Below are 27,366 nucleotides of genomic sequence, written 5' to 3' on the forward strand. Positions count from 1 at the left end.
TGGAAATGTGGTGAGTTACAGTAAACCATTACACATGTTGAGTCTGATACACTCTGGGAATGATAAACACATAGATGTGTCATTTTAATTACGCTGGATATGATCTCAGGATTGATGATCAAAAACAGACTCACGCACAGCAAATGTCTGCTATCGCCGAGCAAGACCAGACCTTCCTTTTTATTGGACACGGAGGTTAACTCAGCTTCCAAAGCTCTCGTCATAACATACAAGATCATGAACTCTATAAACAGATTAATATTTAAAGAATATGCAAACCCATGGATTTATTCTACAATGAGGTGACAAACAGCTATGCACTACAAACCCTGGTAAAATGTAAGCTTTTTTTTTTTTTACTCTTTTATCCGAAGAAGTGAAGCACTGCAGATGTTCATTATTATAGGCTCCTTGTTGTCTAAAGGAGCAAGAGAAGTAACACAGCCAAGCCAAAGAAGTCTCACTAAACTTTTTTCTGTTACTGCTCTCCCCGAGAGGACAAAGTGGATGTAGCACTTTATATATTTTTCTATGTCGCGTCCTCCTTCCCCACTGCTGTACGACCACGCTGCTGAAAAAAAAAAAAAATATATATATATATATATATATATATATATATATATATGTGCTTCCCTGGCAAATGGTTTTGCATAGCACAGATTTTTTTTTGGGCATGAATCATTGGTTTAGTAGGTAAGACTTTATTCCCACTGTGACTCCTGCTTCGAATAAGACCTTCACTTCTCAAAAATAGAAGACTTAGCTGAGCAAATTAAATACCACCCTAAATATGATTCACTGGATAAAATTTCTAGTTCGATCTTCTTTAACAATTTGTGGCCAGCTGCTGCCTCTCCCCAGTAATTTTTTGGTAGGCTCTTATAAGTCTACGAGCCCAAGAGCAAAAAGGTGTATGAGCCAGTTGAGTAGTATTTACACAATCCCTGAAGCTTACCAAATATCCCTAAACTACAATAATAATTATGAGTAACACATAAGGATTTTCAGTTCCCAGTTGTCCAAAGATGTTCTTATGATGTGTGTAGGCTGAGCAAGGAGAGGTCTTCCCTGAAATGTGTTCCTTCTTTATCTAAAATGTGTTCCTGCTTCATCTGGAAGTTCTGAATTTTCTCCTTGTTACCAACCCTGGGACCCCCTTTGTTATACCTGCCACTGTCTACTATTTTTCCATTTAAGTCATTTTTTATACATACTACACTATGGAGCTATTATTTTTATTTTATATTAGCCACACTTGTATAAAGTACTCAAAACCCATACTTGAGTAAAAGTACAAGTGCTCAATCAAAAAGTGACTTGAGTAGAAGTACTAAAGTATTCAACATTTTTTGTACTTAAGTATTGCAAGTATTTTTTTTTAATTTTGCTACTCAAGTACTGAAAGTAAAAGTGCCAGTAGTTTAAAAAAAAATTGCTACTCAAGTACTGAAAGTAAAAGTACAAGTACTGTGTTATGTAGTTATTAAAGAAAGAAGTCAAAAGTTTGAACATCATATTGTTTTTTATTATTTCAAATGATTAACCTAAAGGACAATCACAATTCCTTTGGCTGTAACTTTTTGTAAACAAAAACAGATAAAGTATGTCCCTCCCTTTCCCCTTTAAAGCATCCCTCCTTCTCTTCCCTGCATGTTTTTTTTTTTTTTCTCCACAGCTTATTGGTGTGCAAAATCATATAAATCAATGTGATATACAACAATATATTCCAATAATGAAATAAAGGAAGAGTGTATGAAATCAAAGTCAATAAAAAGTCCATATATATATATAATACCATAATACCATATATATGTGACAAAACAAGATGAATATATTTTCAAAGGTGCAGGAATCAAACAGGATCTATTCCAAATAATAGGTGCAGACTCCCACCACCTTGTGGATTTCCCCCTTACCCGGCGGATGAAGGTGGGTGCAAAATAATATCCAAATAGACTCTTCCAGTGAAACAAAACTGCAAAACCTGTGCTCTCAACTTCCAGTGAAAAAAGCTAAATCAGCCTCTTACCAGAAAAAAGGTCTATGTACGCTTGTACAGCAGATATGTAGACCATTTTATTTATACATACAGTAGCATTTATTTTCGTATGCGCTGATTTACACATGACATTATACCCATTTTTTTGAACTTCATGAAACCTGCCATCTCCTGTTCTGGCAGTGGTAATTTTTATAATTGTAACGAGTAACTATGCAGCACAAAAAAAAAATATCGGAGTAGAAGTATTGAAATCATCGAAAAAATTTAGTGAATTAAAAGTGGAAGTAGGAGAAAAAAATTCTAATCCAGGAAAGTACAGATACCGCCTTTCAGTACTTAAGTACAGTAGTGAAGTAGTTCTACTTAGTTACTATACATCTCTGATATTAGCGGAGAATTACCTACAAAGAAGTGAATCCCCCAAACCAACCATTGGTTTTTGTGAACACGCAATGATATTTTGTTTCAAGGTGAGCGGCTAATGCACATACTGTATTTTTGGATACCGGTTGTGGGAAAACTGCACTGCTATCACCATATTTTTGGATCACTAAACATCCATGGAATAACAGACTTTTTTATATCACTGTTGCACATCACATTTTGGACATTTGATTACAGTTTGGTTTCGGTACCATATTTTTTTGGGACTGTGATTCAATATTTACACTTGTTGAATGCATTGTGCATTAATTTGTATACACTGTTTTGCACATTCACTTTATATTACTGTTCTGTTATTATAGTATGATAATTTGCACATGCATGTGTATTTATTGAAGCGCCAGTGCACATTATATGTATCATATCTGTATATACTGTCATATATATGGTATTTGACTGTTTTTTTACACTGTTTGTAGCACCGTTCCATATTGCCTTGCATTTTATAGCTTGCAGTGGGACATCTGAACTCCTAGTGTCATAACTGTCAAGCCAGCCATGATTTTATGTTTATGTGAGTTTTTTTTTTAATATTTTATTTTTATTAAATCTTACCTGAAAATACTACACTATCAACCCTTTTGCGCTGCTTCTTTTCTGTGTTTATCTTATGATGTGTTGACATGTAATTGGATTGTCTGGAACAGTCCAAAATCCTTCTGATTTATTGTACTCACAAGTATATATATATGTATATTTGAATGGAATAATGTAAAATAATAACCGTTGTCAGGAAATAATGATGACGTATACTGGTGGAGAGTCTATGTAAAGCTCCTGGTGCGTAGCTGTGTAAATGAAGCTGTTTTGTGCTGCATCCTGAATGATTAGCGGAGATATGGAAGTGATTTTTCCACAGAGGGAAGCTGTAACTCCACGGAGCCGGTCGGGATGGTTCTGATGTCACAAGCTAGACGTTGCTAGGAGATAGGAAGAAAACCTGATCTGCGTGTTTATGTATTGTCACAATCATGCAGAACAACTGAAAAATGCAGTGATGTAAAATTCACATAGAACTCGTTGTGGAGACACAGGACAGGACATGGTCAATCACATCATTGATGTGATCCTAAGGATTTACTGGGATATGAACATACTGTTTAGTCTATTATTTGGACAATGGACCATATTATATTCACTGACAATGTGTGGAAATTGCTATATTTCATTTGGAGGTCAGGGCAGTTTGACATTTCTATACAAATCATCAGCACAAAATGTAAAATTATTTGTGCTATGACTGAACTGTTATCTACAAAGGAATAGTGCCTGTATTGCCTATAACGAATGATCAAAATCTAGATGACATTTTTCAAGTGCAGATGAAAAAATGAATGATCTGTGATTTATTCCTATTCTATCTTATATACAGCATGTATATCTATCTATCTATCTATGGGCCTTTCACATGGGTGGACCGATCAGGTCCGCCTGACAGTTTTTCAGGCAGACCCAATCGGACCCTCCAGTCTCCTCTAGGGAGCGGCAGGGTGTCAACTTACATGTGTCCGCTGGCAACCACAAACATCCAATCTGATCCTATCCACTAAAGCCAGACCGTTCCCCATCCGTTGAACAGACGGTCCATTTACATCTGACCACCCATAGAGCAAAGCAGGTTGTGTCTGTATCCGCTCTGCATAGACAAAGCGGATATGGACCTGTCATCTGCCTGCTCAGCAGGAATCAAGAGGCAGATCCCCGCTGAACAAACAGATCCACTGGTGAAGTCCGCCCATGTGAAAGAGTCCTAATAGATATAGCGCTAAATCACTGTGTATTATAAACAATTGTCAAATACTTTTTTCACCCTTTGTTGCATCTCAGTGTTTTTGATCTCCTCCTTCACAGCCACTTTCTATCTACATACACTACAGCAAGGACTGCATGACATTTCTCAGGCATATCCTGATGGTGACAGCAATGGACCATGCTTCTGTAATGTGTGTTAAAATGGGCACTTCATAATTCCTATGGGAAGCCCATGTAATAGGGTGACAATTAGGAAACACAACTGGGAATTGTCACCCTATAAAAGGAGGTGTCTAAACATGGACCTTCACAGCACGATTACCAGGAATTAGTTTGTAAAGAAATCTGCAGATTTAAATATATTGAAATGGCTTTGGAAAACAACATGTGACATTTTATTGATTGGCTTTATACTTTAGATACCAAAAAAAAACTAACATATCTACAATATACAGCACATGAATTATTATTGTACTACAACCTAGTAAGCTTTTCAAAGTTTACAAAAGTTGTGCATTGAAGTGATTCAGTATTGGTCAATGTGAAAGCTGAAGAGCAGGCTAAGTGTTCCACTTACAAGTGCAGAACAACCCTTACCCTTCCTACAAACCTCTCCTAGCAGTCTATGAAATGCTCTACTACTAGATATACTTTTCTACTTCAGTGAGATGAAGAGTGATGTTCACTAACCCACATACAATACCAGCTCCAGTCATAGAACATACAACCCTCTTTATATCTCAATGGACATGGCACAAAAAAAAAAAAAAAATCACAGTTGTTGCCAGTGTGAAGCCAACACTTTATTAAGGCAAACCTGTGTTTTTGGCCAGGCAGGGCAAACCAGGAGATGTCCTTTAATGTTGGCTGTAGTGCAATGCACATACTCCCCTTCTCTCTGCTCCATTGCTGAAAGCAATGAAAAATACCCATTCTTTCACATATAGGGGAGCATGTGACCTGCTTCTCTCCATCATGGCAGTGCCAATGTTTAGCAGTTGGTGGATCAGGCACCCAGAAATGGTCACATGGGGTCTGGATGGGTCCTCAACCCTGTGTAGGCTCCAAATCATGACTTGACGCTTACACTGGGCTTTCTCCTCTTCTTCCCAATGGCTGAACATGGAGGCAGGAAAGAAAGGGAGCACATGCAGATGATAATACGGGCTGGATGAGCCAAACACGGATTCACTTGGGAAATAGATGAACACCACGAAGAATATGGCACACAAAAAATAAAAAGAGCAGCAAACACAAAAAAATAGACAAAAGATATCTCTACTAATAATGGATTCACTAGCAGCCATAACCCTTTGAAATTCTTCTTTATGATCTCATAATTCAGTCTTATTGCTCTCATCTGACCATTTACATATACAGGTATTTCATCCCTGAATGAACAATATGTACATAATATGTAATAATATGTACATAATGATCTCAAAGGTCATTATCTAAATGCCGGTCTTTTTTAACATTTTAAAAATAATACTGCATGTATGTTCAGAAGACAGGTTTGTACTCTGGGCTGTCCACAGTGCTGAAGGCATTATAGAAATGTTAAAGTAGAACTATAGGCAAAACCTTTTTCTTAATTTTGGATATAGTAAGGGAGGGTTATAGCCCCTGTAAGTTTATTTTTTGCCATCTGTGCCCCATTGGAGAGATTTCCCTTCACTTCCTGTCCCATAGCCAAACAGGAAATTAGAGGAAATCCCTGAAAATTAAGGGAATTCCTTGGGGGTTCCCAGGTCGCCAGAACTAGTGTCCCCATTGAAAGATTTCCCCTCTATTACTTTTTTGGGGACAACCCAAATTATGGAATTTTCTTTACTTTTACTTTCTAAGACCATGGTAAAGACGTCAGTTAGAGAGGGTGAATCTCCCTAATGGGGGCACATGAAGTAATAAAAACTGACAGGGTTTCTAATCCATCTCCATGCTATCCAAAACAAAACAAGCAAAAAAAGTTTTGCTTTTAGTTGTATTTTATGGTTTAATGTTAAACCTGCCATTGGAGAACCAAGTAGGCAGCCACATTGTCGTCCTCTTTATCTGAAGATGCTGGTAGTTATGTGAACCCTCTGGCGTCTGATAGAGTTATGGGACCAGAACACATATACAGGTAAGGACTTCCAACTTTTATCAACTTTCCTGGTCTACAAACTTGTTCTGAGTTAAAGACTCAGAACGTACTGATGCTACTATTATAATAATAGTCAGGCAAAAATCATAAGCGCTCACAAGCAATGCCCTCTGACCCCTTCTTTAACAAATTGTGCTGTCTGCATCTGTTTTGTAAAGTTCTGTGCAAACTTTTGGAGCTATAATAGATTTATAATTACAGTGTATCTAAGGTCAAAGGTTTTTTCTTTGTTTGCTGGGATAGAGCAGTGAGGCGTTAGAACCCCAGTGTGGGTGTCCCATACTTTGGGGAGATTTCCTCTTTACTACTGTTATAAGACAGGAAGTGAAAGGAAATTTCTCCAAAAAGACAGAGAGAGTGACCACTCCCTACTTTATCCAGAACAAAAAAACTTTTTTTTTTTGGTAATACTTTAAGGCCCCTTTCACATGAGCGATCCGATCCACCTGTCAGTTTTTCAGGCAGACCTGATCGGATCCTCCATGCATCCCTATGGGGCAGCGGGTGTCAGCAGAGAAATCTCCGCTGACACCCGCTGCTATCCGATCCGAACCTGTCCGTGAAATCTGGATGCATGGAAACCCTATTTTCCATCCGTCTGGAGGATTGGATAGGATCGGATGAGAATGGACAGGCGGTCCGTTCTCACCCGATCTCCCCATAGAGGACAGCGGGAATCTGACAGCTCCGTCTCTGCACACAGAGCGGAGACAGAGCTGTCATCCGCCTGCTCAGTGGGGATTGACGGATCAATCCCTCACTGAGCAGAAAGGACTCCGGCAGGCAGCGAGCCCTGTGTAAAAGGGACCTTACTGTTAAAGTCCTTGCAAAACTGTTTTTTGACCATGCAAAGGTTTTCTTTTTCTTTTTGGATCCAGAAGGGACAGAAGGGAAAACTAACATGAACCAGGAGGCAAAGGGGTTGATTTACTAAAGGCAAATAGACTGTTCACTTTGCAAGGGAATTTTCCCCTAGCTTACTGAGTGCAGTGAAGCTCCGATAACTTAATAACGTCTATCATCTAAAATACTGTTTGTTTTTTTTTTCCTTGCACATGATTGGGTATTCTTTGCAAAGTCAACACATCATTCACAAAGCGAAGGAGAAAATTCCCTTGCGAAGTGAAAAGCCTGTTTGCCTTTAGTAAATCAATCTCAATGAATCTGTGGCCAAATCAGAAACTTCACTTAGTTAATCTTTATTAGCATTCTAAATGATCCAGTACAGCCTGGAAATAGAGAACATACTTTTTTTTTTCCAGATTCAGTAATCTAGGAGACAAGCATAATGGCAAATACAGGGATTTACCCAGTGGTTAGGTTCCGGTCAACTAAGCAATAACAAATGAAATAAAAGCATATTAACAATCATTTTTATTTTAACACTAAAACTCTGAAATGCTGTGATTGAAGATCTGCATTCCCTATCACAATTAGTCTAGTGCTAGTGATAACTGACGTCACAGTGTTCTCCAGAAACTTGTAGGCCTTTAATCCACTTCCAGCATATTCCTCCACAGTCTGCTCTCATTAGAGAAAGCAGCGTCTGTTAAATACCCAGCCTTTATGTAACTCTGTATCTAGAGAATCCCAGCTCTAATACCAGCAGAAACATTTAGCAAATGCTCTGATAAAATATTAGGCTTTATATTAGGAATAAGAGTTTAAAAAAAAAATACCAGTAATAATTAAATGATGACAATGAAGTGAAGCAATGCAGACCATTGTATTGTACCAATAGGCTGCATGGTGTCTTATGAGCGGGTATGATGCCATATGTATGTATAGGGCAGGCCACAGACAATTTTCTGACTCTATACTGAAACTGCCCATCTGACGTCATCTTTAAAGTGTTGTGATTACCTCGCTGTCATTTTAATTATGGATTTCACACCCATGCAATTTAAATTCACATAGTTATGCAAATTATTCTCAATATGCTGTATTGTATGTTTTGCATTGTTTAGGTGTGTACATGTCAACACATCGAAAGTGACATCTTCATCAGAAATTCCCTCGCATTTACTTTTCTCCACCAATGTCAAGTTATATATTATTATAAATATTCATTTCTATTTGTTCATAGCTACCTGCAGATTTGTGTTTGTGTCCTATCCTATCATGTACAATGACCAAAATAAACCATTGTAATTGTATTCAAACTATGGGAAATAGTTTTGCTCTTTTTTTTTTTGCCAATGTCATAATGCGGTATCATTCATCTTTTTGAAAAAAAAAAAAAAAAACCGAATGATGTATGGCCAGCTTAAAATTGGCTCTTAATTTCCCTCCTTGAGGGCAGGGAATGATGTGAATGTACAGTATGTAAAGTGATATGTAAAATTTGATTTGTAAATCCGATGGGCATAATATAGGTATCCGCTTTAATACTTCATCCAGAGTGGAGACAACTTAAGACAGGAAGTGTGTTACTAGTAGGATCACCAGGTGAAAATAAAGGATAAAAAGTCCCCAAACAAAAAAAAAAAAAAATGCATCCACCACATTTAAGCCCCGTTCACATACGAGCGACGCTACTTCCAGGGACGACCTCCGAGGTCGCGGTGCGAGCAGCGCGCCGCGACCTCGGAGCGGCCGCCACGGACTTCATAACATTGAAGTCTATGGCGGTCGCCTCCTGGTCGCCCCAAAGAAGCTCCGGACCCTTTTTCTAAGTCGGAGCGACTTGTGTCACTCCTATAGGAACGGGTCCGCAGCTTCCCTATGGAAGGCGACCTACGGCGACCTGTGAGGCGACCAGGTCGCCTCACAGGTCGCCTTAGTGTGAACGGGGACTAAAGGACTGGTAAGCTGCAATATATTCACATTGTTGCTTTTGGTTTATTACCGCTTTATTTATTTTTAATTCTATTTATTAATACCGCTTTATGATTACTCAAGCTGCATACTTGCCAACTGTCCCTTTTTTTCCTGGGACAGTCCCTGCAAATAGGAGCCTGTCCCAGGTAATTTATATTGTCCCTGGAAGCGCCTGTTAATCAGGCTGCCCATAAATGTTACACAGAAGTAGTGCAGCTGAATGGGAGACTTATTCCAACTCTGCTACTGTGGCCTTAAGTTTGAAATTCCCTTTTTAATTTCCTGTAATTCTCTCTTTATGAAGTAGACTCTATAATCTGATAAGTAGGCGAGACTAATTACGCAGAGTGGGCGGAGCTTCAGGGATGCAGGTGTGGTAATTGATAGCTGTGCTGCAAAAGTGTCCCTGGAAATTTTGTTTAAATGTTGGCAACTATGAAGCTGTTAGCACCTTTACAGTCACAGTTGATTCATTTATAGATGGCAATCCTGTCTCTTCTAAGGCTGCATTCACACTGAGTGTTTTAGCATGTTTTTGGTGCATTTGTTGCAGCCCATTGATTTGAATTGGCTGCCTGTATCATTTTCTAGCAATGAGCCAAGCATGTTGGGCAACATGTATTTTTCCCCAATTTTTTTCAGTGGAAAATGTGCAACTGCTACCTACATTTGGGGTGCCATTAAGAAATACGATTAAGAAAAGGCACAACAAACGCTTTTCCAGAAAAACGAGCAGAATGCACATTTCTGCCCACATTTCCACTATGCTTAGATATATGCTTAGATAAATAATGTAGCCTTAATGCCTCCTCTCTAAATGAAATCAGTTTAAATTAAAACTGAACTACATACTGCAGATGAAGCCAAAAGATTGTTTTGTAAGGGGGCAAAAGTATTGATTTGTCCCTCAAATAAATACTTATTTTTATCAAGAAAAGTATGTTTATTGCATGAGTCTTTAGATACACGTCAGTAAATACACATTAGCGAATAAGGTACATAATAATTATACCACACAGAAGTATATAAATGCAAGAAGCATAAAAAAAATGGAGACAGTAGTGACATAAACACTTGTATCTCAAACTGATATACAAAATAGTGATAAACACAAAATGACATGAAATAAAGTAACCTGTAGTAAAGAAAAGCAAACATATTCCTCAGAGCCCTGAGGGCTCGGAAAAAGAAGAATAAAAAAAAAAAAAAAAAAAAGAAAAGAAAAAAAAATATGACCCATTCGGACAATTGTGTTATGGAGCTACAATACCTGGATCAGAATCAGAACCATCAGAAGTCTCATGTTCCCTGTCAGGAACCTATCCCTGAAGAAGTCCATCTCTAACCAATTGTGTGTGTGTGTGTGTGTGTGTGTGGGGGGGGGGGGGTGCAAGGCCAGGGACATCTAACCATAGCTGCCACATAGAGTAGAATTTATGAGAAACATTCAACTTTTACGTAGTAGCAAATTATTTACTTGATTCACCCATTACCATCTACCCAGGTACCTGGGAGACAATCCAATATTGGCCAATCAATTTACGAGCAGTGTACAGCAGTCTAAGAACCGCAGTGTGAGCTTGTGGCGTTAGGGATTCCTCTTCCAGGGCACCCAGCAGACACACAAGGGGGTTTCTCGGGATACTAAACATATGCACCTGTGAGATTGTGTGAAATTATTACCATTTTTAATGGATGTGAGTTTTCTGCTTGCTCTGTTAGCGAACGCCTGAACTTGCATGCTATTGCCAAGTCTGTGCTCCATCGGAACCCCAAATTCTTTTCCATCATCGAGTGCCCCAGTGTAACCCTCCTAATAAATATCTTGCCTGCAAGTTCTTAGCACCCCATTCAATAACAAAGCACCCGATTCAATAACTTTGTATTTTTCAACACTGAACCTCATCTACCAAATCTCCACCCATCCCTCTATTTTATTAAGGCCTACCTGTCATTTTACTACATCCTGTGCTGAATTCATTTGCCTGCATCATTTTGTATCCTCATCAAATACATAAGCTCCAACTTGATTCTGGTTTATAAAGTAAAACAGCATATGTTGGCCCTGATAAATTATATAAATAAAGGACACAGCTGATCCCTCCTAAATTGTAAGCTCTAACGAGCAGGGCTCTCTGATTCCTCCTGTATTGAATTGTATTGTAACAGTACTGTCTGCCCTCATGTTGTAAAGCGCTGTGCAAACTGTTGGTGCAATATAAATCCTATTTAATAATAATCACATTATCCGATGGTAAAAACAAATACGTTGGCCTACCAATCACTACCACTATCCTTGCAAGCCTGGTGTAAGGAACTGTTTCTGTATCATTGTGCTGCCATCTTGTGGACAAAAATGGGTACAACACTACTAAATAAAATAGACTTTTCTGACCAGAAGAAAGAGTAGCCCTCATATGCTAAAAATTGAACTGCGGCGCATAGTAAAAAGATTACCTATAATAATTTAGCTGCAAGGGTACTAATAAGGTTGCAATTACTGAAAAATGTTGTAAACTGTTATTATGGCGTGAAGCAGTCTAGCCCAACGGCTGAACAGTTGACAAACATGTACCATATATTTACTGTTTTATATGCCAAAAGGACACCCCGATGACTTACAGACCTCTGCCACACTGCACAGCCAGGATGATCACTCTACTACCTTCTGGTTCACTTTTAATACTAACCCCAACTCTAGAGAAAATAAAATGACATAAAAAGCTGTGTTGTTGAACCAGAAAATAATTGTGCCACCTGCCTGGTTGTACAGTGTAAAAAAAACTATGTTAATTGAAAAACTGACTCTAGTTTAAAAAAGTCTGTTCCAATAAATTATTCCTGAATGTTTACTTAAACATTCTATCATTCATCCTTCATTAGTCCCCTTTGGAGATACACCCCCTTGTATTATATACACTGCTCAAATTAAAGGAACACTTTGAAAACAAATCAGATCTCAATGGGGAAAAATCTCATGCTGGATATCTATACTGATAGGAGAAAATTCTCATGCTGGATATCTATACTGATATGGACTGAGTAATGTGTTAAGAATGAAAGAATACCACATGGTTTGATGGAAATGAAAATGATCAACTTACAGAGGGCTTGAATTCAAGTGAAAAAATAAAGCAGCACGCTAGTCCATTTTGCTGAAATTTTATTGCAGCAACTCAAAATGGTACTCAGTAGTTTGTATGGCCCCCACATGCTTGTATGCATGCCTGACAATATCAGAGTATGCTCCTAATAAGACGACGGATGGTGTCCTGGGGTATTTACTCCTACATCTGGACCAGGGCATCCACTGAGCTCCTAAACAGACTGAGGTGCAACCTGGTGGCATCAGGTCGACCAAAACATAATGTCCCAGAGCTGTTCTATTGCATTTAGGTAAGGCAAACGTGGGGACCATTTAATCGTATCAATTCACCACCAAACCGGTCATGCTGAACAATGTTACAGGCAGCAAGCTTTACTCTGGCCTTAGTCCTTAGGCCGTCACATGTCTCTTGCAGACACATGTGCACTGGCTGCCACCTGCAGCCCCTGACTCCCAGAGAGTATTGGAGTCCTCCTGACTCTCCATGAACAGACCTCCTGTCTGTTGGATGAAGCAGTCTCCAACTGGGAGCTCTGTTGTCTTCCTAGTCCCTCATTATAAGGGCTGTGTGCACCTGAGCACACACCCTGCTGGTCATCCACAAAACACGAACACAGAGTTGGAGATTCTGTCCCTCCCAAGACACTATGAAATCTCCAAACTTCAGAGCCCCATCCAGGAATACCAAAACCTGCAGAAAGCCGCAAAAGCAATTTTCTCCACTGCACATCAACGCTCTGTAGTCCTGCACAGGGCCAATGTGCACACTCTGTGTAATTTAAATGACCACTTTCACCATGACAGTCTCCACCTGTCACACTAGATATGTACAGGAAATGACAGGAAATGTATCTATAGTAAACAAATTCCAACTTAGAAGACGTGTCCCAATTGGAGGATTCCCCCTCATGTTCTACTCTGGCAACAACTCTAAAATTTTGGATTTCAGCTTCACTTTCGGTCTTAGTGAAATGATTACCGGCACAAACAGAGGAGTGAATCTTCCCGGGCCTCACGCCTCCCCATTCTATACACTAAACAAAAAAATACACATTTGCCTTTAAATCAAATTTACCAAGTTAAATAATGCAACATTATAAGTGAATATTTATTATGAACTACTTTAGGAGGTAGTAGAAAGCACCGTATTGGGCCTTTTTATTTAAAGAGGAGTTCCAGCTGTTTTTGTGTTGATTAAAAGTCAGCAGCTACAAAAAGTGTACCACAATCCAGCGAAGCGGCTGCCCGAAGCCTCGCTCCTCTCTGTGGCGCGGCGCCTGCATTACTAGTGTGGGCACCCGGCTGTGACAGCTTTCGGCTTCACAGCTGGGTGCGCACTGTGCATGGGCGAGTCGCGCTGCACTTCCTGAATAGCCAGGCAATCTTCTGGGACCTGTGATGTGTCCCAGAAGATTGCAGGGAGGGAGGGGGAGAGGAGAACTTCCGCTCGAGCTGCCTAGGTGGCTCGAGCGGAAGAGGATATATGTCAATACTAGGTACCTGCCCCCCCCCCCCCCTCCAAAAAATGACATGCCAAAATGTGGTATGTCAGGGGGTCAGGAGTATTTAAACCGAAACTTCCACTTTTGGGTGGAACTCCGCTTTGAATTCTGTAAAATAAGAACTCTTAAAAACAATACAACTGGTTCTCTGTAGTTCTTATTTCAGACACTTTGAAAAATAAGAATCCTTATGCTTAGAGCCAGTGTTTGCGAGAAAAGCCTATTATACTGTACCTCCTTTACCATTGACAAAAAACGTTTGATAATAGTCCTCAAGATAGCTGCCTATGTCTATATCTTACTACCTATAGTCCTGCGTTTATTTTTCATGAGGCAAAGTAGAAAAGAAATTGTAAGTCTGACTGTTCAACAATCCTCCTTTACTGATTTGACTTCAGTAATATTAAATCTGATAGACTGGTATAGTCCACGGTCCTTTCATAGGTGTGCACAGCCTATAGCATTAGGGTGTGCACCTCAAAGCTCAAACACATATGTGTGTGTGAATCTGTATATATATATATATATATATATATATATATATATATATACCGACAGTGTCAGTAGAGCAGTGGAGGCATCAGTAGGGCGGAGATTGGTGTCAGTAGTTTTTATTTGTATTTTTTACAATTTTGTTTTGTTTTTACAAATTTTTTAGAAGCCCCGTTAGGGGGCTTTGGTGAAATATCAGGGGTTTAAACAGGGAGAATCTATGCCACACAGGGTAATTAGGGTGTGCCTGGGCACACCTGGCACACCCTGTGCGCACGCCTATGGGTCCTTTACACATCATAATTATTTATTGCGCTGCCTTATCACATAAAGGTAATTCAAGGTTTCATTTGTGAAAAAAAAAAAAAAAAGATTTTTGCATTCATATAACTGGATGATTAAAGTTCACCAAATACCCTGTAGTAAGTGGACTGTCTCTATTCCTTTGGTAAATCAATACCATTACATCCATGTGACTACAAATGCCAAATACAATTATTTACTCCATTTATCTAATCAAGTATTACATATACCCAAGAAAATTGAAAAAAAAAACATCACCAAGATATTTTTCGAAGCATAAAAATGCCATCTTAGAACGGTAGCTCACACAAAACCGAGAAACCTCTCAGAGAAAATATCTTTTACTTCTACATTTCAGACAACCTTGCCCTGTGATCTCTTTCTGAAAATGCATTATTTTAGATCTTTTTGGGCTCATTTACACAGGAGTCTAAAACATTGCAGTTAGATGCATACAGCATAGTTTTGTATGCATTTAATGCAGTACTATAGGAATCAATGGGACCATACACACATAGCTGTGTCTTCCAAAGAAAATGTATACTGCTTTTAGTACTGTACAAAAAAAGTAGGACACAGCGGTGCCTGTGGCCATACATATCTGCATGTAAATGCAAGTAAACCCGCATAAATTCATGCAAAAGTTTGTACACGTATGCATAAAGCCTTTAGAAGAACTGTATGCGTCTATGCACTGTACAAACCTTTAGGTTAGGATCTTCTTCTAGCTCTGCCAGCAAGAACCTACATTTTGTGGAGAAAATACACCTATGCCCATGTAAATGAAATCATAAGGGCTCATTTATGCGAGCGCTGAGTCCAAGCTGAGCAACTGCCTGCTACGTGTGCATCCACCTTAAAGCTGCTTTACGGCCGCTGCATGTACACAAATTTTGACACGCGGTGCACGGATCTGAATGGTGTCTGCCAGAGCTGGGACAAGGGGTGGGCAGAAGGGAGAAATGCCCTGGGCGCAATCGTTTTTTGCAGGGATTTGGGTGCACTGATTCTAACCGTAAGGGAAGGAGGGGGCGCAGTTTGGCATCTTTGCCCTGGGAGCTGAATGGGCTTGTCCTAGCACTGGTGTCTGCATTTAGATCCATCACTTGCTTCTATCTGCATGTCAGGCATTTTAGCATGCATTTGTGTTCGCACAGCTGCTGCATCTGCATCCACTTCTTTGGGCTGCCTGCAGGTAACTCAATGATGCATACACACACAGCAGGCAGTGGCTCAGCATGGAGGACGGGACTGGGTGCCCGTCTGAATGAGCCCTAAAGACAGCATTTGAACAAATACCCGCTACCCACTCCCTCCTAATGTCCTTCTCATTGTATTTAGCCATAAATAAAGCCATACTGGAGATGCAGCTCTGCTTTCCTCCCTGCCGAGGCTTACATGGTGCCTACATCTCCAGCACACTCTGCATACTCTACAACCTATAGTCTTTCCTTATTTACAGCATATCTCTGTAACAGACATAGGGCAAGTAGGAGACAGCTTCCAAAGTAAACTAGGCCTTTAAAGAAAACATGTCATGAGAGAAATACACTTCTTGTTACCGCTGACAATGTTTCAAAAATGCAAGCCAAACAGCTCACACTTACCTGAGCCCCATCTCGATCCAGCAATGTTGCATGAGAGCCTTAGCTTTCTGGGATTCTCCCTCCTGTTTGGCTGAAAGACAGCAGTGGGCGACATTGACTCCTGATGCTGTCAATCAAACTCAGTGAGCCAATGAGGATAGAGGGGGTGGGGCCGAACAGCTGCCCCATGTCTGAATGTACACACAGAGCTGCAGCTCAGGTCGGGCAACCCCATAGCAAGCTGTGTGCTAGGGGGGCACTGGGCAGGAGAGAGGGGCCAGTAGTGCTGGCGTGGGACCTGGAAAAAGGAGGATCTAGGCTGCCCTGTGCAAAACCAACTGCACAGAGCAGCTAAGTATAACATGTTTGTTATTTTTAATCAAAAATGAATACAACTTTAATATCACTTTAAACACAGAGAATGCCAGCTGGGCAACTAGCATTTTCAGAATGAGGTCAAAAACAGCAGCCTGTGTCCTTCTGTCATTACAGGGTTACTTTATGGCTACAAAGTTTTCATAATGCCTATTAAAGCACAACATGTATAGTCAGGACAAGGGAAGATGCAAAAGGAGCCTTGCAGACTCTGCTCCAGACTTAATTTTGAAGTCAATTAGCACGATGCAGTGAAGGCAGCACGTAAACACATATGTTAAAGTGTTACTAAACCCAGGAGCCTGCATTTACTATATCTGGTCTCCCACAGTACACAGAAAATGGAAATGCTATTATTTTAGTAAATGTAAACTGCTAAATACCTGTTTCTCAGTAGCAGTATATAGCAGTCTTGTGACTTCTATCAGTGTCCGAGCACTGGTTAAAGCTTGTAGGAGGAGTTTTCATTCTCCTCTGACTGTCCTGCATGACCCCTGACCCTCTGTCTGGACAGCGCTGATTGGCCCTGTGCTGATTACATGCACCCTCCCACACAAAAAAAAAAACCTCTCTAGCAATACACACCAGACTGAGCATGTGCAGAGTGCCTCCAAGGCTCTGTGCTATGAGCAGATGGATTGGGGACAGTGGAAAAGGGGAGGGTCAGAGAAGACAGGATCAAACAGCTTTTCCACACAATGTAGAGGATTAACCCCCTTTGGTTCCACAATGAATATAACAAGCAAGCTTTACTGCATATACACACTGATTTTACTGTTGTGGGTTTAGGAACACTTTAAAGACAGGTGCTGCTCTACTTATTAGTTGTATTTCCAAAGCAAGCTACAAATATAACTTGAAGTCCATTATCAAAGAACCAAAACTACTAAAATTCCAATTTAAAGTACAAATCCGCAGTAACCATATGTGAATGTAACTCTTCCAAGTGACAGCAACAACAAATCGCATACAAACAAGCAGGCAATATATTCACCATCCAGTCACATACAGCACCTGGATCACAGACAGTAATGTGGAACATTGTGCTGCACCCCCTTTAATCTCTCTGGCAGAAAATTGGCTGGACTTACAGACACTAAAACATTATATGCACGTCACAACAATATATCATTATAGGAAAAACTGTAAAACCACAAACCTGGTATGCTTGCTTTATTGATGGATGGTTGGTTACACATTGTTGACCGTCTAGAGAAAGGTAACAAAACCACTTATCAGACACAGAGAAAAGAACAGAAAATACTTTGAAAGTGTGAAGAAATGAATAATCATTCAGCGCAGTACTGCTGTGGGAACCTTTGTCTAAAGCTTGACATGAAAGAATAGATTTTTGTTTGAACATTTGTAGAAAAATAATCAGAATAAATTTGCCATCACTGGGTCAACTCATTTTGCCGAAAGCCCCTAAAATGTCATCTAGACCTGATATTAAACTGGATCCCAGACATATTATACACATTTCATTACATTATTTATAATTGTTCTCCAAACGAAAATCACATCCACAATTAGAAATTTGTCCATTCGGGAAAACAAATTTCTTTTTGTTTCTTTTGAATTTTCTCATTCCTACAGTCACAAATGAACATAAATCTGACCCCATCAGCCATTGGAAAATGTAACAAATGTTCCAAAGACTAAAACTAAAAACAAAAATCTGGTCTAGTTTATGGCGTTTCAGAACAGTCATTCACAGTCCTTGCAAGAGTTGTGCTCAATCAAAGTATTACTTGTGAGTGTCTGCTCAGATGTAGAGTAGTTCCACTTTAATAGGGGGAGTCAGGGGGAGCAGATCCGTAGACATAGGGAAGCAGGGAAGAGGAGGGTTGCATTATAGGGGTTATCTGGAGATCCCACTGTTGGGTGAGAAAGGGTGGAAGGGTATAGGGGTAGTAGGAGGCTGGGGTGGGAGTGGAGAAAGAAAAGGAGACAGGAAGAGAATGGAAAGGGAAGTGGGGGCTGTAAAGTAGTGCTTGACATGATCCAAGACTATGTGTCATTGTGGAAGAGAGGCTGGGCTAGAGAGGAAGCATTTATATTGTTCTGTGAAGAAGACGGCTAACAAACTGTGCCAGGGAAGAACTTTTTTCAATGTGCTCATGGTTCACAAAGGACAGACAAGAGGTTGCGCTGGTAGAATCTAAAGGGGGGGTTCAACAGTAGCTTGAAATCCCCACCCAGCACAAAGGTTGGGCAGTGTGTTTTTAATATAATGCATGTAAATATAATAGCAGGAATTCAACAACAAATCGGCTCTCGGGTGCTGCCTCCATTCCTTGTAAAAGAAACCAGCAGTGAGGCCTTGCGGCTTCACAGCCAATTCCCTACTGCACAGGCGCGAAGCCTGCTGTGCTCTATGAATGGCCCAGATGGCAAGGGAAGAAGGAGGGGGGGCTGAACTCCTAACTGGTGGTACACAGTGGCATATTTGCCGTGGATACCTCCTCCTCTCCCCACCTGTCACTGGTTGTCAGCCATGAAGCCGACAGCCTCCTAACAACCAACGATGCTCAGTGGGTGGAGCCTGGTGGGAATGATGAAACACTAGTTCCTCCCATAAGGTCCACTCTCTCCTTGTGATTGAATGCAGGCAAGCGGGTGAATTGTATAGCCAAAAGCAGGCAGTATATTGGCTAAGAATCTGCCCACTGCCTGCTATCAATCCCAAGAGGAGTGGACCCGATTGTGTCTCTGAATCCTCATCAGGCTGTGCCCACCGAGCTACAAAACCCCCTGCCACTAGTGTCTGTGTGGCATCTGCAGTGGCATGAGGAAGCGCAGTCTCACAGTGTGCCTCCACAAGCAGTGCATGCCCCAGAGTCATGTACCAGTTTAACAAGACACATAAATCTGACACCAGCACTGAAATTTCGCACGTCTTAAATGCTCTTTATGGATTCCTCAGAAAATATAAATTTTTTTGTATTAACCGCTTGCCGACCAGCCTACGTAATTTTACTGCGGCAGGTTGGCTCTGTCCCACAAAACGACTTTCCTGTACCCATTGACCACAGGGTGAGCCAATCAGCGGGTCCGACTGCTGCGATTGCGTGTGGAGATAGAACGGCAGTTTGACCGCTGTTCTGTCAGTTATGAACACAGGAATCCTTTGTTCCTCTTATTTAGGAACACAGGTCTCTGTGTTCATGCAGCAAGCTCATCCCCCCAGTTAGAAAGCACCCCCCTAGGAACCTATTTAACCCTTTGATTGCCCCTGGTGTTAACCCCTTCCCTGTCAGTGTCATTAGTACAGTAACAGTGCATAGTTTTAGCACGGATTACTGTAGTAATGTCACTGGTCCCCCCAAAAGTGTAAAAAATGTCAGTTAGGCGTCCGATCTGTCCGCCGAAATGTTGCAGTCCCGCTAAAAATCGCTGATCGCCGCCATTACTAGTAAAAATAAATAAATAAAAATTACATAAATCTATCTTCTAGTTTGTAGAGGCGATAACTTTTGTGCAAAACAATCAATATACACTTATTGGGATTGGTCTAAAATGATGATTTGATTTTTAAATTTTTATTATTGGGAATGTTATATAGCAAAAAGTAAAAAATATTGTTTTTTTTTTTTTTTTTTCAGAATTGTCACTCTTTTTTGTTTAAAGCACAAAAAAAAAATTAAAATCGCACAGGTGATCAAATACCTCCAAAAGAAAGCTCTATTTGTGGGGAAAAAAGGACATCAATTTTATTTGGGTAGAGCATCGCACGGCTGCGCAATTGTCAGTTAAAGTAACGCAGTGCCGTATCGCAAAAAATGACCTGGTCATTAAAGGGGTAAATCCTTCTGGTCTAGAAGTGATTAAAGGATGATGATTTTTGAAAAAAAAATAAATAAATAAAATAAATGAAATACAGCAAGTGACTTTAATATAACGACTTCCATATTTTCCCCTATTCTAAATTTTCAGTGGTTCTAAAGGGGTTTTCTAATTTGAAATACATTCAGTGGAGAAGAAGGTATTTTCTCTTCGTACATCACGGGACACAGAGCCAAAAAACATCATATTTGGGTTATATAGCCACCTACAGGTGAAGGACACTGGCAACCAATCAAAATGGATGTCCCCCTATATAACCCCTCCCACACAGGAGGTACCTCCGTTTTTTCGCCAATGTCAAAAGGTGATGTGGAGGGTTTCTCCACATTTCTCTCCAAAGAAAAAAGAAGATATGCTACATATCCCAATCAAAGATCACTGAATCTAAGGGGTTAGCTATCAGATCCATCTAAAACAGTCAATGGACTATAAAGATGGTACCTGAGCATCAGGAAGCAGATACAAGGTGCTGCCTGTAATTCTGTCCTTTTTAGGAGCTGGACCCCGGGATCTGTACCCTTGGAATACCAAACCCCAAAGGCGATCCGTGCAGGGTGCTCTACAGGTCCAAGGCCGTGGCCCCTCTAAAACAAGGGGACCCAGTCCTTGAAGGTCACCAAGACAAAGCTCGCCATGATGGATGAAGATTGGATTCCTGTTTCATACAGAATCCTGCAACAGAAGTGGTGAGTCCAATTTAAAATATTTACACATACAGCAAACCTTAAAGGTAAAAATTGCTGGCATAATTGGAGATTGTAAATATTGTATGCACTGTTCCCTTTAAAAAGATAACAGAGACCGAGTGCCATGTGAGTCACTGCATGAGACTATGGATGTTAAGCCTAGGCAAAATACATCTTGTTGAGCATTAATTCTGTGCTTATTTTTCTGACACACGGTTTTCACCCTGTGCTGATAACCTGAAAGATTTCTGCTGTTATAAACCAATGCGTGCAAAATGCAAAATACATCTTGTTGAAAGCTCTGGCTTTTCCTTAGGGATTAAATGTGCCATTTATATCAATTGTGATTATATGAGCTTGTGCAGTTGTGGGATTGATGCAAAGTTTGTTTAAACATTATTTCTTTGCCTAATTTTATCACACTGTTTTCTTGCCCTGGGCTGATCACCTGAAAGGTATCAGCTGTGACAAACAAAATTCAGTCTAAGGGCGCGAGAATCTTCGCCTTTAAATACAGGCATACGGCGCATGGAGGGCGTGTTTTAACACAATTAGCGTGCACATGAACGCCACATAGCACACCACGTATGCGCAGTACAGCATAAATGGACGCGATTTAGAAGGAACTGTTTCCAACACACTAGCCTCTGCTGAGGCTGAAGGAAGGGGAAACAGAGCAGCAGCAGCTGGGTTGCATGAGTCACTGTAGGTGTATGTTACTGTCACAAACAGGTCCTGTATCTTGGGATAATCAGTGCTGTGTGCAATAATCTGTATAAGCTTGGCACAAGCCTTGGGTACACTGAAGTTAGTACCTCAAGTTTTGTCTTACTATAAAGCAATGTCTGCCCCAAAGAGGGCTGGGGGGGGGGCACAGTTGGAAGGGGCACTGTGATGCCACCATCAGGCCTTGACAGTCCTAGCCATGCTTCCTCTGTGTTTCCTCTACCCCCCTGAACAGTCAGAGGCGACTAGCCAATCTGAGCCATTACGGTTGTCAGGCATAGTGCTTCTGCCACAACCTACATCACTAAGGACAATTTGACATCAGCTTTAGCTATCCTTCAGGAAAGATTGCTGACATGATTGCAGCATCACAAGGAGGGAGGAAATGTGATAGATCCCCCTCACCTGAGTCACCCTCTGATTTCAGTTCAGGATTGGGCAAAGGATGTGGACGAATTAGCTGATGATGACCCTATAGAGGGTCAAGCTGAGGTTTCCACTTCTGGGGAGTTAGGGTCAGAGGAGTCTCTGTCAGCCTCTCAAACCCAGAGATTGTTGGTTCAGTCTCTTATTGAAATGGCCGGTCTGGACACAAATTTCCTCCCTTAGAGACGGCTGAAGTCTCCTATTCCTCTCTAGGCTGATTGCACCCTTGTCATAGTCCTCGGACATTTCCCATACATCTGCTTGTGGAGCAAAAAATGTATAATGATGGGGACCATCATAATAGGATGTTTTGTTACTCCTAAAAGGTTTTCACTATTGTATTCTATGGAGGAAAAAGCTTACTAAGAAATGGAATATATCCACTATGGATGCTGCCACTTCTTTGGTTAACAGGAGTTTAACCTGCCCTGTGGATAATATCCAGGATTTTAAAGATCCAGCAGATAAGAAGTTGGAATCTTTATTGACAGCCTCCTTTGCGGTTGAAGGATCTGCAATACAACAAGCAGTAGCAGCCATAGGAGTTTGTCAGTCTTTAAAAGACCATATGAAGCGAGTGTCCAAGACAGTTCCTTCTCAAGGAGAGTCTGTGGAAGATCTGTCAGATCTACATCACACTTTATGTTTCGCAGTGAATGCTCTTACAGACTCCATAAGGCAAATGTCACGAGTTGCTCTGATGACAGTGCATATGCGCAGAATTTTTTGGTTAAAGAGCCGGTCTGCGGAATCACCATGTCAATAGTTACTGGCTGGCTTCCCTTTTCAGGGAGAACGCCTTTTTGGTGATGATCTGGATGGATAAGTATATCCAAAAGATCTGGGGGGAGAAGAGTACGTTGCTACCTATAATAGGGAAGAGCAAGCATCCTTCTTTTAAGATCCCCAGCACTCATACTACCAGTGCTTCTAATTCCAGATGGGGGTGACGGCCTCAATCATCTGGGTCCGGAACCAAGCCTCCAGGGCAGGGTCCGAAAAAGCCCTGGGCCCAGAGATCAGCCAAGTCTTCCTCTAAGCCTACCCTGGGGGGGAGGCTGCTGCAGTTCTCAAAGGTTTGGGTGGAATCGATCCAAGACAACTGGGTTATCTCCACCATTTCCCAGAGTTACAAACTGGAATTTCGGGTGTTCCCGTATCCTCAGTTTATGGGTCAAGTATACCGACAGATCCCCTAAAAAGGTCTCTCTTTGTGGCGTTGGACCAGCTGAGGGCTCAAAGAGTGATAATGGAGGTTCCGGAGAACAAAAGGTTCAGGGGTTTATATTCAAACCTGTTCATAATCCCCTTACCAAGCAGGGATTTGAGACTTATTCCGGATCTCAAAACTCTAAACCAGTTTCTGAACGTTTGTATTTTCCATGTGGAGTCTATTCGATCCCCTACAGGGAGAGGAATTTCTAACATCCATAGACCTCAAGGATGCATATCTTCACGTGCATATATTCCAGGCTCATCAAATGTTTCTACGCTTTGTAATAGAAAACTGTAATTTTCAGTTTGTGGCCCTGTCCTTCGGGTTAGTACAGCTCCTAGAGTGTTCACAAAGATCCTAGCTCCAGTATTGGCTGTTCTACGGTCCCGAGGTATATCTGTAATAGGATATCTGGACGATCTATTACTAATAGAGTGATCGGCTTTGGCTTTAAGCCAACATGTCCTCCAGACAGTACAGTTCCTAGAATATCTGGGTTGGATACTGAGTTTAGCAAAGTCAGCATTACAGCCGGTCCAGCGTCTGGAATATCTGGGTCTTCTTGTGGACAGGGTACAAGAAAATATATTCTTGCCAACAAGAAGGGTCACAGACCTGAAGGATCTGGTTCGGTCCGTAGTAAAGCTGACATAGCCTTCTATACATCTTTGCATGATGTTACTAGGGAAGATGGTGTCAGCATTCGAGGCAATTCACTATGCCCAATTCCATGCTGGCCCTTACGGAACAACTTTCTGTCTACATTCACCGGACGGGTTCAGTCTCTGGACTGGTCCATGTCTCTGGTACCAAGAATACATCAGAGTCTGAGTTGGTGGTTGTTGACCAGTTATCTGGAGAAGGGGAAATCCTTTCTTTCAGTGACCTGGAAAGTGGTGACTACAGATGCCAGTCTCTCCCGCTGGGGAGCGGTTCTGAGGAAGCCACTGTCCAGGGAAATGGTCTTGGGTAGAGAGACATCTCCCCATCAACATTCTGGAAATCTGAGCAGTCAGTTGAGGCTTTGAAATACTGGAAGCCCAGACTTTGGGGTCACCTTGTCATGGTGCAATCCGACAATGCCACGGCCATGGCTTATATCAACCATCAAGGTCAGCCCAGAAAGAGGTGGATATCAAGTTTGTGCCATGCCTAACAGCAGTTTTTTTCTTACATCCCAAATTTTTTAATCAATCTGCCTATGCTGGGGGTTCTTTTGACCAAAAGACTTGTCTTTTTGATTGCATTCTCTTGATGTAATGCGTGCACTTAAGTTTTACTTAGAGAAATCAGCTTGGATTCGTAAGACCGAGAGCTTGTTTGTGCTGCCAGAAGGGCCCAGGGAGGGGTTGGCAGCATCTAAGTCTTCGATTTCTCATTGGATTCGCCAGGTTATTACCCAGGCGTATGATTTAGAAGGGAAAATTCCACCTTTTCCTGTAAAGGCACATACTACCAGAGGAGTAGGTGCCTCCTGGGCAAATCGTCATCAAGCCTCTATGGCTCAGATTTGCAATGCCGTGACTTGGTCATCTGTGCACACGTTCACTCATTTCTATCGAGTGGATGTTAGGTCCCAGGAGGAATCTGCATTTGGCCGTAGTGTTCTGCAGGCAGCGGTGTAATTCTTTTGGTGGTCAGATGGCAGTCGTTTTTGGTGTCCCCCTCCCCTCAGATGCATTGCTTTGGAATATCTCATATGTTATGATTTATGGCTCTGTGTCCCGTGATGTACGAAGAGAATAATGGATTTTTAAATACAGATTTACCTGTAAAATCCTTTTCTTGGAGTACATCATGGGACACAGAAGTCCCTCCCCTCTTTTACGGGGTCTTTACTGCTTGCTACAAAACTGAGGTACTTCCTGTGTGGGAGGGGTTATATAGGGGGGCATTCTCTCTGATTGATTACCAGTGACCATCACCGGTAGGTGGCTATATAACCCATATAATATGATTTATGGCTCTGTGTCCTGTGATGTACTTCAGAAAATGGATTTTACAGCCTATGTCTGTATTAAAAAATCCATTAATCAGACAGTGACCCTCTTGGAAAATGCTTTCATAGTTTATTATGACCTCTATTATTATCTGACCTATTACCTTCCCTGGGATTTCAGGGCTGCCATCAAATGCCAGAGTAAATATGAAATTTGCTACAATCTTTACAATGTAAGTAGTTGATCAGGGGTGGGCTTTAATTCAGCAAAGGTGTACTTAAAATGTAAACTATAAGCAAAAGAGTCGATTGAGTATCCTTAGGATAATCATTACATGTGCCACCCAAACCGGAACTTTAGTCAGAAAATTAAAGTACCGTATATACTTGAGTATAAGCCGAGTTTTTCAGCACATTTTTTTGTGCTGAAAACGTCCCCCTCGGCTTATACTCGAGTCCGACGGGCTTAAGCTTTAAAAATGGCGCCGCCCGTCGCATACATGTCACCGCGCACGCGCCGCCGCCGCTCGGGAGAGGCCGGGAATAGCCGAAATTATATGAGTGGTGGCGGCGCGTGCGCAATGACGTGTCGGCGCTGGGCGGCGCCATTTTTAAAATGAATGGCGCCTCTGGAACAGGTAAGTGAAACAGCTTCACTACCTGCCATTATGCAGGGCTGCGGGCACACTACAAGGGATGCAGTGCTGCGGGCATGGTCCACCTGTACCATGCCCACAGCACTGCATCTCCTGTAGTATGCCCACAACCCCGGATCCTCTTGTACCATGCCAGTACCCTGCATTCTCGTGCACCATGCCAGTACCCTGCATTCTCCTGCACCATGCCAGTACCCTGCATTCTCCTATACCATGCCAGTACCCTGCATTCTCCTGCACCATGCCAGTACCCTGCATTCTCCTGTACCATGCCAGTACCCTGCATTCTCCTGCACCATGCCAGTACCCTGCATTCTCCTGCACCATGCCAGTACCCTGCATTCTCCTGTACCATGCCAGTACCCTGCATTCTCCTGCACCATGCCAGTACCCTGCATTCTCCTGCACCATGCCAGTCACCCTGCATTCTCCTGTACCATGCCCGCCGCCCTGCATTCTCACCCTAGGCTTATACTCGAGTCAATGATTTTTCCCATCTTTTTGTGCTAAAAGTAGGGGCCTCGGCTTTTACTCGGGTCGGCTTATACTCGAGTATATATGGTAGATCTATAGTCAAAACTTTTTTTTCATTTTGAATAGAGCAAGGGAGGGTTATAACCCCTGTCAGATTTATTTATTTTCACCATCTGTGTCCCATTATGGAGATTCTCCCTTACTTCCTGTCCCATAGCCAAACAGGAAGTAAGAGGGAATCCTTACAAATGAAGAGAATTCCATTGGAAGATTTCCCTTTTATTATTTTTCTGGTGACAACCAAAAATTAGAGGTTTTTGTTTACTTTCACTTTCAATGATAATGGCAAACAGAAAAAATAGAGAGGGTGAATCTGCTTAACCGGGCACAGAAAGCAATAAAAACTGACAGGGGTTGTAATCCCTCTCCACTCTGAAAAAAAAAAAAGTATTGCCTTTAGTTATACATTAAGTCCTGCTAGATCACTTTATGTTGACCTCTTTTGCAGATATAGCTATGTGAAGCATTAAAACGAAATGCCTATACTGTTTAAAATCCATACACACAGTAATACACCGTCTGACCCTGCTCTGCACATGCTCGGTTGCTCTTTATTTTTTGGCATTGTCCTGAAATTTAGAGCTACTAGAGGCTGATCTCCTGACAGCCTAAAGATTTACTGCTGCTCGGGGGCTCTGGGCTTTAGCAAAATGGCAGCTTCTGGCAAGAGGAAGTAGGAACAATGCTGGAGGCAATTTAAAGCACACTAATTTTAGTAGCATAATAATTAATGTGAAATTGCTAAGGAACATTATTTTCTATCAAGTTGTTATGGGTAAAGTTCCACTTTAAGCATGTTAAACATTTAT

At 41.4% G+C, this 27,366-nt stretch overlaps 1 protein-coding gene across 6 annotated transcripts in view; it reads right to left on the minus strand.

Moving 5' to 3' along the window:
* PDE4D (phosphodiesterase 4D) overlaps positions 1-27,366 on the minus strand; it is a gene marked incomplete at its 5' end in the record, with an annotated part of 2,078,604 nt that overhangs the window by 247,993 nt on the left and 1,803,245 nt on the right. For all 6 annotated transcript variants that reach the window (XM_082255262.1, XM_082255263.1, XM_082255260.1 and 3 more), the window contains one exon: positions 17,688-17,737. In XM_082255262.1, coding sequence (XP_082111388.1) covers positions 17,688-17,737 — 50 coding nt within the window. The remainder of the gene's footprint in view (positions 1-17,687; positions 17,738-27,366) is intronic.

This window comes from Pelophylax lessonae (genome assembly GCF_965119305.1).
Source record: "Pelophylax lessonae genome assembly, chromosome: 1".
Classification (NCBI taxonomy): domain Eukaryota; kingdom Metazoa; phylum Chordata; class Amphibia; order Anura; family Ranidae; genus Pelophylax; species Pelophylax lessonae.